This window comes from Elgaria multicarinata, chromosome 4 (assembly GCF_023053635.1).
Source record: "Elgaria multicarinata webbii isolate HBS135686 ecotype San Diego chromosome 4, rElgMul1.1.pri, whole genome shotgun sequence".
Classification (NCBI taxonomy): Eukaryota; Metazoa; Chordata; class Lepidosauria; order Squamata; family Anguidae; genus Elgaria; species Elgaria multicarinata.
In genome coordinates this window covers 69,691,547-69,710,946 of record NC_086174.1, presented here as the reverse complement: position 1 = coordinate 69,710,946, position 19,400 = coordinate 69,691,547, and the positions used below count along the sequence as shown (strand labels likewise).

The 19,400-nt window shown below is 39.0% G+C and overlaps 1 protein-coding gene across 5 annotated transcripts in view; it reads left to right on the top strand.

Annotated features, from left to right (window-relative positions):
* Window positions 1-19,400, top strand: part of ARID1B (AT-rich interaction domain 1B) — a 433,853-nt gene that overhangs the window by 224,713 nt on the left and 189,740 nt on the right. For all 5 annotated transcript variants that reach the window (XM_063124513.1, XM_063124512.1, XM_063124510.1 and 2 more), the window contains exon 5: window positions 186-227. In XM_063124513.1, coding sequence (XP_062980583.1) covers window positions 186-227 — 42 coding nt within the window. The remainder of the gene's footprint in view (window positions 1-185; window positions 228-19,400) is intronic.

Here is a 19,400-nt window from a genome sequence, read left to right as displayed (position 1 = left end):
ACTTTTGTTGAGAGCATATTTAGTTCATAGCTTGGTACTGTCCATTCTATATCTAGACATCTTCTGTTACAGGATTACACTGTCTTTTGTTCTAGTATATATTTTCTCCATGGCTTCTGGTGTTGTGGTTCAGAGATCCTTTTAAGTGGCTACCTTTGAAATGATATTTCTCCTTATAATTTCAGGTTGAAGTCTTGGCCTCGGAGGATGCTTCATTTGGACTCAAGGTCTGTAGTTGATGAAGTTTTGCTTTTCTAGGTGCCATCAATTTAGGATGGTTGATAAGATTTTGCATAAGACATTCATATTTTTTTGCGTGGAATTTGTATGGATCTTTGATTCACATCCACGAAATGACATCTTGATCTTAATACTCTGAAGATGGCATTTCACATAGTTTGGTGTTGCGCTTATTTTCTGAATTAAAGTTTTGTTGGGTGAATCAAACTGCAAAATTCAGACAGTTATAGGGAGCAGAAGGCTAGCAGCTTTTAAGTGTGGTATTTCATAGAGTTTTGATTTTGTTCTTGAGTCTTAATATTTATCATACAATTTCTGTACTGAAAGCCATTTCTGGTTTGTGAGGAGGAGGATGGACCAAATTTATAGTTCTTATTTGTATGGTACTGAATTTTAGGTTACTCTAGAAATCTTGTGAAGGTTCTAGGCATACTTTCTCAAATGTTGACTTAATCTATTTGTGAAAGTATGGCTAATGAACATTATGGTATTGATCTCATTCTTAGGCGTATGGAGTAGCAGATGATCCTAAGAAACCAGATTGTGTGTAGGCTATACAGCAAGCTAATGAGTAGAGAGAATGGCTAATAGGAGAGGTGTAGGAATCTGAGAACATGAGGCTAAACCATGAGTTTCCTGCTGTTGAATATCCATATGGTATGATATTTCTGAAAAGCATAGTTGTGGTATAATCACCAAGGTAGAACAACCAGTAAGAAAAGAACAAACCTCAAAATTCCTAAAGGAAAACCAGGCACAAAATTTACTCTGGTAACTGGGGGTGGGGGGTGGGGAATCCAAATTAACACTTTAAAAGGTACTAAATATTTATGACAGCATGATTTACTATTGTTCTGTTATTGTGTTGCGATACCTGATAAACTGATTTAAAATAAATTATTAAAAATAAATAGAGCTGCTCTAGTGTTATTTGAAGTATTTAACATATGGTATTCTGTAGCATTTTCTAGTTTTTATTTAATACGCAGCATGCATACAGAACATTCACTGAATATTTAATAAACCTGGAGGGTCAGCTCTTGTGAACTCATCTCCATAATCCTTCATGCTAGCTGAGTAAACAGAAGTATTACTGAAGATTATTGTAGCCAATAGCTTTCATTGCCTGACCCATTCTGAAAAAAGCTATGCTATTGTTTTATGGTTAAAGTTGCAAGATGGCAATGGTATTAGTCCCAATTTATACGTGACACAGGCCATGGTTAAAATGTTTAACATGTAAATGTTTCACTTCCATCCCATCAGATTTAAATGCACTTAGCACATGCATCAACCCATTCATGTATAGCATTAGCTATTCAGTGACCCAGGAGGGCACATGCTGGCAGGCTAAGACTTCATGTGAATGAGCCAGTCCATGTGGTAAGTGCTTTTAAAAGGGAAGGAGCACGTTTGGATTGCTTGCATGGATAAGCACTTTACCCATGGCCCATGTCACACATAAATTCGCTTTAGGATTAATTTTGCACAGATTGCAGTTGGATGCTTCTTTAATTATACAAGTACCAATGGCTTTTGTTTTTCTACTGTTTTGATTTAAGAATTCTGAAGGCATCCATCCCTTTGTATTGAAACCCTGTCTAGAGATTTTTAAATGACTTTATAGCAGAAGCTCTGCACTTTTTTCAATCCTATATAATGTTGTTTGCATATGCTACTTGCTTCCTCAAAATTCATGAAATCATGACATTCCAACACCACCACATCTGAACCCATTGCAGTCCATACATCAGTTGCAGCTGCTGTAGTTTAGTGGGTTTAGGACTGTAGCCCACTGTTCGAGCACATGCTTGGTATGCAGAAAGTCCCTGGTTCAATCCTCAGGATCTCCAGGTAAGGCTGGAAAAATTCCTGCCTGAAATCCTGGAGAGCTGCTGCCAGTCAGTGTTGGCAATACTGGGCTAGATGGACCAATGGTCTGACCCAGTTTAAGGCAGCTTTCTATGTTCCTTACTGATACATCTCTTCCTTAGTACTAGCACAGAAAGCCAAACACTGCAAAATCCCCAAAATATCTGGGTTCTTGGAAATTGCATGACTCAGGCCTCAGCTAGACGATGGGGTCAGAGGGAGACAATCTCAGAATTTTATGATTGCGAGATCGTCACCCTCGTCTACATGCGGCGCGTAACATCGCAGCTGCCATTTTGTTTTTTTTCTTTTAAATGAGACGGAATGCACAAGTGCTGATCTTCAAAAAGGTAAGTTTTTTTTAAAAATGATAATAATTTCCCCACTCCCCCACCCCCAATGGGCACAGAGCTCTGTACCACATGCACAGCTCAAGGCTCCTCATGGTTACTTGCGAGGAGCCAGGACAAACTGCGATAGTGGGCCACACTTTCCGTGGTCTTGGGATGATCCCGAGACCACAGAAAAAACATGAAAAAAGGGTAGGGTGATATCCCGGGGAAAGGGAGGGATCATCCCTCCCTGCTCCCGGGATCCCCTGTGCGTCACGTGGACGCACAGGGATGATCCAGGGATATCACCCCATCTATCTATGCCCTCAGTGGCACTCCACCTTCCACAACCACAAGTTACAACTGAGCTCCCAGAATGATGCTCTAGACTTTCTGTATCTTCTAGATTGCTGGCAGAGCTCTCAACAATGCCAAGCAATTGCCCAGTTATTAAACTCCTCCTGGTGCTGTCAGTACATCTATCTTCCCATGCTAGGGCTGAGATTTTAAAAAGTCTCTCTGGACTATTCAGACTTGTTCTTACCTTAATCTATTCTCCTAGCTTCCACTGTCTTAAGCAGCCAGAACTGGCGTTGAGCCTTTCACACCACATATTGCACAGCAAAAAAACAACAACACTGTAGATACATTAGATTTAGTAGGTCCACATTTATATAATTCATCTTTCATCCAATTTTTTTTAAAAAAAATCCTTAAAATTAAATGCATCATTGATCGTTTTTCCTTCTGCTCCCTAAAAAGGAAAGATACATATAGACAGACTATCATTGTTGAACATCACTTTTAAGAGCAACATGTCTGTGCCTATAATGAATGGGTATAAATGTATTGCCTGGTTCAGATAGTCGTATCTCGGCTTAATAAGATGCGATATGCAGAAGTGTTTGGCCCATGCATGGAGCCCCTTTGTGGTAGCAGTGATTACACCAGGAAGTCTCAGATTCATTGTTCCAAAGCTGGTAACCATAATTTCCCAATTTGGATGTAACAAAAAAACTGATTATTAGAGATGGAACCCCTTCTTCTCTTGAACTCAATGTAACATTAAGATGTATAACCAGCTATACATCCTGGTGGATTTCCTCCTCCCTCTTCTATTACTTGGCTAATTGTTGGAGCTCTTGAATTAAACCAAGGTGGAATCAAGTCCTAATGCAGAGGAAAACACTGGCATCTCTCCTATTGATCTTTTTTCTTTGCTCTCTTCTGTCAGCTTCTTTTGATTGTATACTCTCCTCTGTCCTATTTAGCTTCTCTGTCCACAGGATCAGGTTACTAGGCCCAGGCAAGCTGCCTAACTATCAAACCCCTCAACAACACTTCCTTCTTTCCAACTCCCTCAACTGCCAAAAGCTGACCTGTGCAGATGTATTCTTTGCAGTCAAGAATTAGAACTAGTCCTAAGGTATTTTAATCAGTGGTCTCCTAGTTTCCTATAGTTCATCCTTCTTTCTGATTGGCTGCCCTCAAAAAGAGTCTCCCCCCACCCCCAGTTTGTGTCAGATTCCTTCTGGCCTCTGTTCTAGCAAACAGAAAAATGGGGCTACAGAGATCAAAAGGAGGAATAGAGATCAAAAGGAGCCAGTGTGGTGTAGTGGCTAAGGTGTTGGACTGGGAGTTGGGAGATCCGAGTTCTAGTCCCCACTCGGCCATGGAGACCCACTGGATGACTTTGGGCCAGTCACAGACTCTCAGCCCAACCCACCTCACAGGGTTCTTGTTGTGAGGATAAAATGGAGAGGAGGAGGATTATGTACGCCGCCTTGGGTTCCTTGTAGGAAAAAAGGTGGGATATAAATTAAATAAATAAAGGAGGAATAAAGGGGCTGAACAGGCAAAAGGCTAGTAAATAATAAGCTGAGATATGATTGTCCAAATGCAGCCCATGTGTGGAAAGGAAAAATGATTTCAGTTACTAAATTTCCAGTGTTGATTATGAAAAGGAGCTAAATGTAGTTTCTAAATTATATATTTTTTAAAGTTTATACAAATGGTCACAACCAGCAGGTGTAGACACATTCAGATGGAAGGTATTAATCAGTTTACATGATGACTTTTACCTGAATTTCCAACTTGTTCATCTTGTTTGGAGAGCCAATGAAGCAGCCTTTGGAGCAATAACTTGTTCCACCCAGAATATCCTACAATTCAATATGAACTGATGATAAATTGCTTGTGCAGATGTATTCTTTGTAGTCAAGAATTAGAACTAGTCCTAAGATATTTTAATCAGTGGTCTCCTAGTTTCCTATAGTTCTTAATTGGTAACCCTGTCCCCTTATTATGAAGAAGTGTGAGCAATGGAGTGATATGAATACATGGTGCATAGCATAGTAAGTGAACATTGTTACCTACATTTTCTTGTGATGATACCTAAAACACTGACTTAAAATAATTTATGACAGATATGCTCCAGTATTATTGTTAAGTATTTAACATGTGCAGTATTCTAATCATGAGTAAAATGGCAGTTTTTAAGATGGCTTCCTCCTTGGAAGTGCTTTTTTATGTGTTTCATGTAAAACGTACTAGGCAGATCAACTCTGAGAGAAGCCTTTATCACAACATTAAAACAGAAATTAATTTAGTGTTAGAATAATCATATGTTACCATTTCTCAAATCCCACCTTTTCTGTAAAGACTTTGGCACAACCCCCCTAATCCCTATAGGGCCTAGACCCTACTGCAGCTAAGCCTAAATCCATATAACTCCAGTAATAATATATCCTTCCCTTGTTTACCCACTTTAATTTCTTTCTACTTGCTCTGTTTTCTCCCTTTTATCTTTTTTCTAGATTTCTAGATTGTAATACTCATAGAGAAGGACATGTTCTCTTGTTCTTTTGTAAAGCAGTATGTACATATATGGCACTATGTTAATAATAATAATAATTTTCAGGAGATACAGCTTAATAGTATTTCTTAGAATAGACACCATAGCTCCAGACTATTTTTATATTTGAAGATTGGCTGATGTATAAAGCATGCTGTAAACAGACTAAGCATAATGCCCCAACATGATCTCACTTAATCAGAGCAAATGTTTTATGCATTTCTATATTTTTAATCTAATCCAAGGACTTCTTATTGTGCAGTGAGCTGTGATGCCCACATGAAGCTCCCATATGTGCACAGGGTTCTTCATTGTTTTCTGTGTTGATGACATTGTCAAGAGTGCTTCCCCGTTGTGTGCATGGAGTTAACCCAATATTGAAGTTAATGAAGAAGCTCTTGCATACACTGCACCTCCATGTGGGTATAATGTACCCTGAAGTCTGCTTGAAATAGTAAAAAAAGTGCTCATGTGGAGCTCTATCGGTGCAGTGTAACATGCAAATGTTGAATTGGTGCCTTAGAATTAATTGGCATGTGAGAGGGCTTTAAAAATATTTTTATTACAGATGTCTGTATTACTTTAATTATCAACAGCACACGTTTAATTATAACATCAATACACATTTCATTGAAAAAAGGAACCAAAGGTAAGAAAGAACAAGATAGTATCATCACATGCAATAACTTTAATGTTGACAGACCTTAATAGTTCAATTCTGCGTTTTTTAAACGTTCCGAAAAAAGAAATCAAGTAGCAAAGCAATCCTTCATATTTTTTCTTTTCTTATGGCTACTCCTCCATCCGCATGATATACCACTCTTGTATTCAATCCATTGGAGCTCATTGGAAACCAATTTCTAGTTGCCTGAGTTCCTAATGTTCCCAGGATGTCTTTAAAAATCTTAGAAATGTTTACTGTAGTTTCTAAATGAAAGTGAAATCAGAGATATGACATTTGTACAAATCCTCCACTGACATTACTGGGCTGTGGATTGTGAATAGTTGTAATCATTTTTGTTCAGGATTGACCCCAGGCCTTCTGTTTGGTTTAGTTTTGGACTCTTGATTGAGATTTGGAGACAGAGCTAGATGAAGCCTAGCAAGAGACAGAGTGTGAGGGAGGAGATTCCCCAGGACTCCCCAGGAGTCAGCGAAGAACCTTCCCAAGGGTTTATTGGGGATGAGAGTCAAGCTCAGAGACCATTTTCCCTTCTCCCTATGGGAATCCAGGCTCTGTCAGAGGGGAGGGGGAGGGACCAATGACAGATGACACCATTGCCCAAAGCTTGAGTTAAACAGGCGGAGTTGAAAGGAGGAGGTTGGAGACATCACACCAGATTGATTGTCCATCAGAAGTTGGGTCAGGAGGATCCTCTCTGAAGGCAGGAGCTCAGCAAAAGCCAGTCAAGCATGGCAGGAAAACCCCTCTGGAGTTGAAAGGCAACTGACTTGCTTTCAGTAGCTCTCTTACCAAAAGATTTAATTTGCAAATTAGAAGACAGCTCTCAGCTTTTATAGTTGTTTCAGAGGTGAAGAGGTGCTATTAGCTGAATAAAGAGTTTGTGGATTGCACAGCCAGTCCTTGCTGCCTCACTACTCAGTGGGAGGGCGTAGCATCCCTGACACTTAATGATTCAAACTATTTAGAAGGTGATCTATTGCATGTTTTAGAAAAGGTTGAGAACAACAACTTCATGCCAGATATACTGACAGTGAAAAATCCACTACCTTGTATGTACTACACAGAGTATTGTAAGTAAGAAATTGTGTTATATGCTCTCGAAGAACCTATAAATGCAAAATAATTGAAAACAACCTCTGGAGTTTCGCATAAAGAGCCAGCCTTCCATACAACTTGCACTTGGCTGATCTTTTCAAAATCAAGGCAAACTACCCACACCACACACTTTTCTCCCCTTAGAAAAAGGATGCCAAGCTATCAAAACAGCTACAATACTGATACCCTTAATTTACCCAGTCATATTGTTATTATATACACCCACATAAGTGAGCCAACCAGAAGAGTCTGTTCACTCTCAGGGAGTCTTTCTACTCCACTACTACTACATATATAATATAATTTTGCGGTGATCTGGAGGCTTATTTTCACCATCTAAGGAATGCTTGCACCATACCACTGGTGCACCAACACAACAACTATCTTCTTTTTGGGCTTCAGAAAGAAAAACTGTGCATGGACGTCTCTTGATGGCTGGACTTTTTAAATACACTACTTCAGTTGTCATACTCAAGCTGAGATGGTGAACCAGCAGCATCCTTTCCCTTATAATCTCACCTATTCAGAATATAATACCAGAAGGACCATATGACCTACTGAAGAAATGTCCTATAGAACTGCAGGAGCAAATCTATACAGGCATCCCAGGAGTTTTAACTGGTCTCTTCTTTCTGCTATCCAGAATCCACAACCAAGTAGTCCTGGCCCCCCCACTGTCTTGGGAATTGAATTGCAAGCAGCGGAACTGTCTTATGTGTACTGTATCCATACCCCTATACTACCAACACTCCTAATTATTTTCCAAGACTGACTTTCTAATGAAACAGTCCACTGATGAACTGCCAGGAAACACCATCTGGCAGCCATAGATGGAAGCTTGGTACACCAGCATCCCACAAAAAGATGAACTTTAAGTCCCCAAAAATGTCCTTGATGGTGCTGTGGCACACCTGGGTGCTAAGCTTTGAAAAATTGTCCCTACCCATGTCTGTTTCAGATTTGGGAACAGCTTGTACTTTAAATGGGTATTTGCATGGCTCCACAGTATTACAACATAGTTATGTCTGACTTGGCACAACACTACCTCACCACCTACCCCCCAACTGCCTCTCCTCTAAGTCAAATTACATATTCATAATCTAGATCCATAAGAAGGAGGCTCTTAAGAACATCTACCAGAGCTTCAGTTATTACCTCACTATCATTAACCTAAGTCTGGACTAGTCAAACAAGCAGGTTTACTTTCTGGAAACCACCATGCAATGAGATTGGAAACCAGCTCAATGCTACATATACTGTCTTTATGCTCTGACTCATTTGTTTGAAAAGGTGCAAATTCAAACTCAGTTTGGAGCACCGAATTAACAGTGGAAACATAAGAATCTGTCTGTATACCTTAGTATTGTCTACACTGACTGGCAGGGTTTCAGACAGGGTCTTTTCAGCCCTGCTTAGAAATGCCCAGGATTGAATTTGGGACTTACTGCATTAAAGCATGTGCTCTACCATTGAATTACAGCCCCTCCCCATATCTGTGTCCGTATGGAATGGATAAGGCCTGAGAGAAGTAGAGATGAAAATCAGCTGTTGCCAAATAATCTTCTGTGTAATAAACTTGCAGATGCTCAGTGGGATAAAAGATATTTATCAACAATCTATCATATATTTCACAAAGGTTTGTGAAAGGCAAGTTGGAGTTAAAAAAACCAGCTATTATATATTGTATTTTTAAATATACTCTGTTAGCTTAGCTTTCTTAGAGGAGTATTCAAAGCAGCCTCTGCTTCTGCCCTCTGCTGGCTACTAAAACCATTTACATCTTGAAAGGATAGAGAACTTTTATTAAAGCCAATTAACCTTTATCAGATTGAGTGTTTTAAGTATTGCCTTCGTTGATTTGTTGATGAGTGTATTTAATGTATACCCTCTCCTAAATTATGCCTTTGCAGTAACCTTGCATGTAACCTTTGCTGACTTCAAGAATATTACACAGGTGTGAAAACAGATTTCTGATTATTAATCAGTAGTTTTATCTGAAGTACTCAGACAAGACTTGAAAATATACATTTTGAGATATAGTTTCCCTATATTTTTAATAGGCGTAACACATATGCCCATTTACTGTCTCAGTAGGGTAACCATATGAAAAGCAGGACAGGGCTCCTCTATCTTTAACAGTTGTACTGAAAAGGGAATTTCAGCAGGTGTCATTTGTGTATATGGAAAACCTGGTGAAATTTCCTCTTCATCACAACAGTTAAAGCTGCAGGTGTCCTGCCCTCTTTTAAATCTGGTCACTCTAGTATAGCTCATGCACTTTAACTGTTGTGATGAAGAGGGAATTTCACCAGGCTCTCCATATATACAAATGACACCTGATGAAATTCCCTTTTCTATGCAACTGTTAAAGATACAGGAGCCCTTTCCTCCTTTTCATATGGTCACCCTATCCAACAGTAAATTTGATTATGATACAATGCTCCCCAAGAAGAACAATAAAGAATTCACTTCAGTGTATTTCTCTAATGTTCCATAATTTTCAAGTTAGGGTGTAAATCCTTTCATCCATGTTGAATTAAAGGCAAAAATTTAAGTAGTTCATCTACTTGAGTGGTGATCTTGTGGACTCTCACTAGAGTGGCTGAATGCTGCAGATTTTTTTTAAAAAAAAATGAATTAAAATGGGTGTGAGCAGCTTTTCTACACAGTTCAAAGTGATTTGAACTGTAAATTAGAGATCTTAGGCTAATCAAGTTGTATACAAGAAGTTTCAATTAGACATATCTCAGAGATTTGTGGGAGTTGAGGCTTCTGTTGTTGACTTGGTTCTTCCCATGTGTTGCCCAGATATTGCTGATTTTTAGCTGTGGCCTGAATGCAGCCACAATTTGTGCTGCAGCTTTCAACTACAGGACATGGTGGGAATGATCAAATGGTCTCACTTACCCTTGGATAGAATACACTATCTTGCAGGCAGCAGCGCAGTGAGGACGTTTTTGCCAGAAACAATATCCCGACAAAGTTATAAGTAACATCAGAGAAAGTTGTCCCGAATTGGAGCTTATTTTGGCTTCACTCGCGTTGACACATCTCCTCATTCACAGGGGCATACAACTTGCATAGATGTGTAATGACTAATGTGATTCTGAACAGACCTTTAACTACAGCTCTGGTGCATACACAGAGGATTTATGCACTATGCTCTTACTAAAATGGGGAATGGCTACTTCTAAAACAGGGAAATTGGCTCAAGTATTCATTCAAATCCAAAAACATAGACTATTTTTAAAGTTTTATGTTCTTAAAACGTGCACATATGCACATTAATTATAGAAATGGAAAATGGCTTAGTTGCAAACCCCCACCAGCATGTGAGACAGTATACCAATTCTAATAGGCCTAACTAGAAAAGATATAGAGAAAGGTGAAGATTGGGGAAATTAGGGTTTACCGAATAAGGTGAGGAGGGTGGCACTATGAAAATGGCAGAGTAGGGGTTTGGGAGGCTAAACAACCAAGGAAGCTCTGGTATTTGTCCTAAATATATAAATAACTTTTATCTCAGACCAGTGATGGAAGATAGAAACATGGAGAGCCTTGCTAATGGGACTTCTCCTTAGAGTTTCCATTAATACTCAAAAATTGTACATTCAGTTCAAGATTTTTTAGTAGCAATTTCTCAGTGCTCTATGCTCCCAGTTCCATCTACATACACTGAATTGACAACTCATGCCAAAGGCACTATTACCTATGAGGCACCAAAATGGTTAGATGGAGGTGGCAGGTTGGATTCTGGACTAAATGGGATGTAGGCAGACATATCTATATGGGGCAAGTGAGGCAGGAAAGCAGGGGACTTGGGCCCCAGAAATGTAGGTGGGACTCGGGGGCCCAGAAATTATGCTAGGAAGGAGTCACAAGGAAAATCATTAAAACCAGTTGGACTTCAAAGGATTCTCAGAATTGAGACACACCAGTGTGAGGATGTCCAAGCAGAAAAAATGAAGATTGGCTGCTTGAACTCTAAGGTAGTTATATGGTTCAAAACAAAGGCAACAAGAGCTCAAGGGCAAAGGTTGTATCCAGGATAGTTAAAACAAAGAAAATACTTTTGTTCTAACAACTGGAAAAAACGCTCAGGTTCCTTGCCTCTTGATTAATTTTACATCTTGCTGGCTATACAGAATAGCGTCATTTTTTTAAAGGTGTCATTAAGGGTGCTCAGGCAATGCTTGACCTTGCTGATCTATCTGGGAGGTGAGCACACTTGAAGAATGGACCATTTTCCACGTTAGGGCTTTTGACTGGCCAATTCAAAGATACCTTCATGGGTTAGGTGGCTGGGTAGTGTCATGGCAATCATGTTTTTCTGGCCGCATAATTAGATGTCTTTAATCTAATTATGGAGGAAATGGGTATTTCCTAAGGCTCCTGTGCCTCCGCAGCAGTACCGGAGCCTTAACTATGTTCCTAGCAGCTTCTCAGGCTGTGCCTTCCAGATCAAAAATGGATTCCTGAGCCAAAGTAATGCCAATTCAATCTTTAGGGCACAATACACATAACAGAGAGCCAGCACATCTGAAGCTCCCCTTTAACTTGGAGTCCACTGAAAAGTTCTGGACTATAATGGTGCATCAAAAATGAAACTCGAGTAAACAGTGCAAAACTGTCTTTTTGACATCTTTCTTTGATGGGGACATCTGACTCCTGTGAATAGGCATTAAGCCACCAAGGTATTTTATATAGATTTTCCATCATCATTGGCTTTGTTCTATCTTATACATCTTTATTCCCACAGACACTGCTGTGCTAGTGTCATTCTGCTCTGGAACATTTTTACTGTGTGGCATAATAGCTTTATGCTCTCCTTTTACCAAACAAGGTTGTGTGCTAGTAGTGCTTCTATTTCTAACTAGTCTGTTAAGATATTATCAGTTTTATGTACCTATGATACTGTGAGTCATTTACAGTTCCATATGACACATTTTATTGTATATGTTTTATGTACTATTGGGTATACAGTTGGAGTGCACTGTAATAAATGCTTATGGAGCAAGAGTACTCTTGCTTTGGGATTGGGCATCTGGAACAATATTTACATAATAGGTATTTCTCACTTCCTTTTTCAAAGACAAGTGAACTACAACATATTTTCCTGGCTGAATTAGATCAGACTGCAGTTCCTATTTGTAGCAAACATCCCATATCGAGTTGTTTTTAGAATTGCTGAGAAACTGGATTTACTTTCCCTTCTTGAAAGGTATAGAATATGCAAAAAGAAAATATAGTGGTGATACATTTCTCAAATAGCAGGTGTTCTTTCCCCCCCCCCCTTGTTGTTGTTGTTGTTGTTTTGGCTGTCGTATAAAAGCTATACCTAGGTGTCCAGTAGTGAACTCCCTACAGCCATGTTCACATGAGTAACTTCAGTTTAAGAAATCTTTAATGCCCTGAAAGGTGGCTAAGAAATGCTTTAAATAAATAAATAAATAAATAAATAAAATAAATATTAATAAAATAAATATTAATCCCTTTTCTCACTGATGTAATGACTAATGTGATTCTGAGCAGATCTTTAACTAGAGCTGTGGTGCACACACAGAGGATTTATGCACTATGCTCTTACTAAAATGGGGAATGGCTACTTCTAAAACACGGAAATTGGCTCAAGATAACACTTTTAATTCAATCCAGGATCCTCAACCCCAAAATTAAAATAATCTTAATCACAGTGCCAGGGAGATTCCATGATACTTAATGCAGTGACCTGGTTCTCACATAACGACGATGGGAGCGGTTTGAGTATCAGTTGTCATTATGTGGAAACCCTGCATTTAACCATATGGGCCAGAATCTTCCAGTTCAGAAGAGTTACTTTCTACAAGATTTGAGGGGAATTAATGTGTATGGTCCTAAGATGCACTCCCATTTTTTCATGTGGATATTTTCTGGGGTAGGGAGTAGCATTTGAACAGGTCTATGTTACAATAGTTAACGTGATATCTCATTAATTGTAGATATACTTATGTCTTTTCTGGTTTCATGTGTAGGTTAATGAAACATTTAAAATAATGATGACTCTCAAAAGAATGATGTGGTTTTTATTGGGATGAAGGCAATAGTAATATGACAAATGGCACAGTTTGGCTCATAAATACATTTTACTTTTAAAGCCAGATATTGGACTTGCTGTACCAAGAAAAGGATTGTTAAAAACGTCGGGTAAATGTATTAATATAATCCACCTCCAAAATGATAAAATTCTATTAAAATACTTTATTTCAGTTTTATGACTCAGTAATGCCCAGTTTCAGCTTGGAAGGATATTTCAACATTATTTATAAACACTTCAAAGTAGTTTCTTTAGGAAATGTTGATCTCTCTCAACTCATAGAGTGTGAATACACTATTATGTATGATTCTATGGGTAGTTTGATACGTGCAAAGGGGCTGGTTGGTTGAAAATGCATTTTTCTAGGGCTTTAAGTTGTAAAGTGTTTTTTAGCTGTTACAGTAATAATAAAAAAGGCTTCTATGTTCCTGTGATGTGTTTGATTCTACCCTGCAGTGATTCATTGTGGATCTCTCTCACAGCTAAGTGCTTGTTCCTTGTGATCAGAGGGAAATGCTATACACCTTCAGCTTCGTGCCTATTAAATTCAAGCTTCTACTGTAGGCAGTTTTATGCTGCTATCTTTGAATTAAAAAGCATTTTAAGCTCGGAAGCTGAACTGCAAATGTAAAAAGGCAATTGGCTCCCCTATAGGTCTACATTAAGTTTAAAAATATGTTTTGGTTCCATCTTACCACTCCCTTTAAACTCACCTCACACATTTTAATTTCCTCCAGCAGAGATTGCCCTCTTCAAACATTTGTTGGGGGGCAGGGGTTCTTGTAGAACCCATTATGGTGGCCTCTCACAGAATTGCTGCATCTACTAAATTGCACAGATATTTTAAAATAATATTATATAGAATTATATAGAATAATATTATATAATATTTGAAGGACACTTCAAATATTACTTTTCTTCATACATGCTTCTTAACATACAAGTTTATTTTTCCATGTTTCTGAAGATGTATGCAAACATCTGATGTGATTATTATTATTATTATTATTATTATTATTATTATTATTTAGTACTTCTTTTGGTTTTGTTTCTGAAGTTTGGGATTTTTGCAAAACTTCATTCTTGGATCCAAATTGTAACATCATGTGGTGTTGAGGAATGCAAAAGCATAATTTAATTTAGGAGAAATGACATTTCAAACATGTTAAAATATTATTCATTATTCTACACATTAGTACGACTCCATTCGTGGAAAATACCCGAAAAGAAAAAGAAAAACACCCCTGTTTCACAAGGATGCTTTCTTCAGACAAATAATTCATTAACTGAACAGCCTGTTTCAGATGTCAGCCCCTTTTTTTCAATTATCGTCTTATGTACTTGGGAAACCAGAGCCTGGGCTTTGAAGCTCTGGAAGAAATTATACACAGAACAGACTTACAATGTAATTCTGTGTGTGTCTACTTTGAAGTAAGTCTAATTGTTTTCAATGGAACATACTCACAGATGTGTATAGGACTGCAATTTCAGGGTCAAAACAGATATTCCTTTAAAACATTGATAACAGCAATGCCTTTTCCCCCTTTTCCTTTTAGAGTTAGGTGCAGAGCACCTGATTGAAATTAAGGTCCCAGCAAGGGAAATAGTGGGGCCTTAACCCTTCCCCTCACACCATGGGCCTGATCCAGTTTGGGCCTTCCCACACCTGCAATTTCTATTGTAAAATATGGATCACTCTTTCCAATAGAAATTGCTGCCAGCTGGGTGTGTGTATATGTGTGTGTGAAGAACTTGAATCAGGCCCAAAGCAGGGTGGAAAGGGTACAGCCCTTAATAGGGTCAGCAATAGGATCCTAATGTGCATCAGCCACCCGGCATCTCCTCTAGAGTAAAAATGGAAACCACATATCTGGTACCTATGCCTTTAAATTAATTCCTGTTTAGGCCGTTAGTGGCTACAGGTATTACATAATATCACTAGCGAAGGGACTTGGTTTTGCAGGGATAGGAATCGCCCTTAATTTGATACAGTGAAGCCTTCGAACAAACTTCCACAGTTGACAGAGTTGGACACATTACACGCACCCTGTCTGAGTGAAGCCATGCTCATTGGCACAACTAGGCACACACCTTGCCATGGTGCACTTCTATAGCTCCTTGAGGGAGGGTTCCGTCCACTCTATTCCTGTAATGCAGGGGCACACGCACAACACCGTCCCTTGGCCTATTCATCTTCCCTGGCTTCAAACTGTGTGGATTGCAATGCTGTGTGCCGGTTAGCGAAGTCTGCCCCTAGTGGCTGAGGATGTTACAGCCGGTCTCAATCACATGGATGCATTAAAATTAAAATTAATTGTATTTCAAAAATAAAATAACTCTGAGGTGCACTTCCCGTGGAACTTCTAAAGCTGGGAGCTACATGGGAAAAGTAAATGAGTACTCGCCTCTTGCTCTCTCAGTATGTTCTGTGTAGTGTCTGAAGCCAGCCCCAGTGTTTTGTGCAAGTTGGAACATGAGCAGATTGGGATTCTGCAACTCAGAACAAACAGCTAAGCCACTTTGACCATCCTCTTCCAAGCCAGCAAAATACCCCAGGTTTATGCTTAAAATACATTAAATTGACTGGACTTAATTTTATGAGGACAGATTCAAATGTGTTGCCAGTTTGTCATCATTTTTCTGAAATGCATCATTTTGTGTACATTTTTATTTGTCAAATTCTCTTCTCTGGTGCCAGTTTCTGTCTCATATACATGTGTCCAGGGCAGAACAGGAACCTCTGTAGTAGAGCTGCTTAGTTTCAGCAATTGCCTGTGTTAGAACTGGAAGCCTTCTGCTTTGTGTATAGCTGAGCCTCAGAACTACAGGATGGCATATCTTCCTAGCAGTGAAGTTTTCTCAGGACTGGCCCCTCTCACCCAGGCTGGGCATTGAGCCCTTCTGAAGCTACAAAAGGCTGAGATCTTTCCTGAGCAACAAGGTCTTCCAGAGCCTTCTTCAGCTCTGGCTCCCCAGCTTGGTCCTTCAGGTCTAGCTCAGATCCTGACTTCCAGATCCCTTCTGCCTAGTCCTCTGACAACTGCCTGCCTTTTCTTTGAATAATCATTTGGAGAGTGACAAGAGGTTACTAATTTTGGGCCTCTAACAATTATTCAATACATAGGAAAAATAGGTAAGGAAAATCTATTTGGGCAGGAGGGGATATAACCCTGGCTTCACACTTCCAGTTCAAAAATTGCTGGCAGGGGTGGGGAGGCTTTTAAGGATGAGCCCCAGGAGATAATGCTTCATGTTTGGTGATCACTTCATTGGCATTGAATACTAGAAGGGAGAATCTACTTTGGTGCAGGTTTAGTACTAGAGTTCCCTGTGCTCTTTTTGTATGAGCCCCATGTGACTACTCTTTTTTTTTAAAGGATTGTATTTGTTTCAGTGCCTGGCTGTAAAAAGCAAGTATTGTTCTGCAGTATATATCAGATAGGGAAGTTGAAAACAGACTATAATATGAGTCTACTTGGCAGAGTTTTCTCCTTCCCCCACTATTTCTTTGCTCTTTTTTCTCCTCTGCTGTGCTGCACATTCACTGTCGCTTTGTGTCAGCAGTTTATGTTCTGCATGTTTAATGAAGTCTATGGCTCTGCTCAGCACAGTCTTTCCCCTTACACTAACAGAATTTTGATCAATGAGGTTTCCTCAAGAGGAGATTTCAGAATGGGTGTTGTCTGGAAGAGTCCGGGCAACTGTGAAGGTGTGCATATTACAGCTGTTTTATCAAAGAAAAGGAAATGAAGCTGTTTCTTACTGTCCCAAGTGCCCATTGTCACACATTGGATGCCTTTTTTGTTTCTTGCAGCTAGGCACAGAATACAGACTGTGTGGTAAAATATGCTGGGTGGCAGTGTTTTAAATCATGATATTTCTTGATGGGGCTATATGGCTTTTTATCTTTGCTATTATATTTGAAACATGTAAGTTAATACTTTTTTGCTTTGGGAGGTTTATACCTTACAATACTGTAGATACTTTTTTCTGAATTAAAATTAGAAGCACATACTAGTCTTTTACCCGCAGAGCTTTTCTTGCATAGTGTGCAACCATCAGGATTACACAGTCTCAGAGGAAATAAATTCCTATGTTTCCGCATGACTCATTGTTTCTGTAGCAGAAGTGGTTCTGTGGACCTGATCACATTTTATGACAGACACAGAGCAGTATTACCCTCTTGTAGTGAAGGCTTATGGGAAAGAGGCAAGACTGGAGCTGTAACCTGAGCAGAGACATTGAAGGCAGCCTCTTCTGCTGGAGGGAAATCAATTGATTGATTTCTCATGTACTCATGAGGCATATTAGTGTGCCCTTGAACCCAGGTTGGAAATGGAAAAGTAGAGAAATAAACTACTGCTGTTTTTCCTGGAGTGTATAAACTTTTGCACTCAATACATGCTCAGTCAATTGAAGAAGAGATATTTTACAAGTGGAAAAGTAACTACCAGATGTGTCTAAAAAACTGTACAGAAACTTTCCACTAGGAATGGCCCAAAACATTTTGCCAGATGGGATGGAACTGCAAATGGCACCACTATTGGAATAGCCCTTAGTTTGATAAAGAGAAGCCTTTAAGCAAACTTTCACAGCTGTCAGAATTGAACACATTGTGCCTGCCCCATCTGGATGAAGCCATGCTCACTGCCCACCCCCCCAGGCAAAGCCCCTGCCATGGTCCACCCCTATACCCCTGATAGAGAAGTTTGTCCATGTGGACAATTAATGTGTTTTAAAAACAAAGTAACCCCAAGGTGCACACCGTAAGGGCCTCCTTAATCAAATTTCAGGTGTCTTGGCACTGACAAAGACAGACAGACACCCCCACTTATGTCAGTATAGATGTTTAACTACTAAACTCAGATTTATACAATGGTCCATTGAGTAGCTGCTACAATCTGCCAAAATATCCATTGTACAATATACCATATTTCTTCGATTCTAAGACGCACTTTTTCCCCCCATATAAACATCTCTAAAAATGGGGTGTGTCTTAGAATCGCAGGTGCATTTATTATTTCTTAGAATCAAAGCTTTTTTTTCTGTTGGTGGTACTGAAATTGGTGTGCGTCTTACAATTGATGGCGTATTGGAATTGAAGAAATACGATAATATCTCTTTAAGATGTCACAGGACTGTGAGCATAAAACTATTAAACATGTACACATGTTTCTAAGAGTCAGACATCAGAAAATAGACATGGAAAGACATAGTTAAGGTGGAATTAATGGAAAAGAATATAAACAACAAATACATATACAAATATTTTAGCATTTACAATTTCAATTTATATTCCATCTTTCCACCAATTGCACTCAAGGTGGCTAACAATCAACGTAAAAGAATAAGCAGTATGTATATATATAAATCAGTCACGTCACCATGCCTGCTGTAATCTGATAGACAGTCCAGATTCAGGTCCACCACCTCAGTGGAGCACTAGGCCTTTGCTACTTGTGGTGGTGTTTAATGCCTCAGGGCCTGGTCAACATATCCTTCTTAGGCACTGTACACACAAAAATATGTTTAAATACTATATATGAAAATGCTTAGAAAGTTAAGAATAGATAATTTAATTTGCATTTCCTAGAAATCAGAATGTCAAGAAAAGAATCTTAGGGACAATAAACTCAATGTATTCCCCAAGAATACATGATTCACCACAACCCAACCCAAATATTCCATCAGAGCAACTTATAACCTCAATCAGTTTAAGCCAAATGCCGAATAATATAATAATATTAACATGTACAAAATAATCTGATTATAACCACAATAGGGAGAACCAAAGAAACAGTGTTGTGGCACCTGTAGGAAGGTGTTTGGTAATTCAGAGGCTACAGTAACCCTTGGGGAATCCCAGAGCACAAACTAAGAACCAGTGAATGCCTTTCTTCTTCCCTATCTCTTGTGCTGACAGTGAGAGCAAGTTGTGTGAATATGTGTTTGGCCTCCTGGTGTTTTTTTAATTGTTGTTGTTTCCTCCTTTTAGGCAGTGGATTTTAAATGGTGAATGCAATCTGGCAAAGGGATTACAAGAACATTCCCAGTATTTACATTTAAGTATATAAATAGTGGTTCTTGTATTACAAAAATTAAATTATCTTAGACAAATCCAAGCTCTATAAAGAACGTTTTGTCTTTTTATTACTACAGAGTAGCATAGTTTTTGGAATTGATCAGCTATAAATTACATGATAAAGTATATACTCATTTGGAAAAAAGGGACAATTCACCCCTTTACTG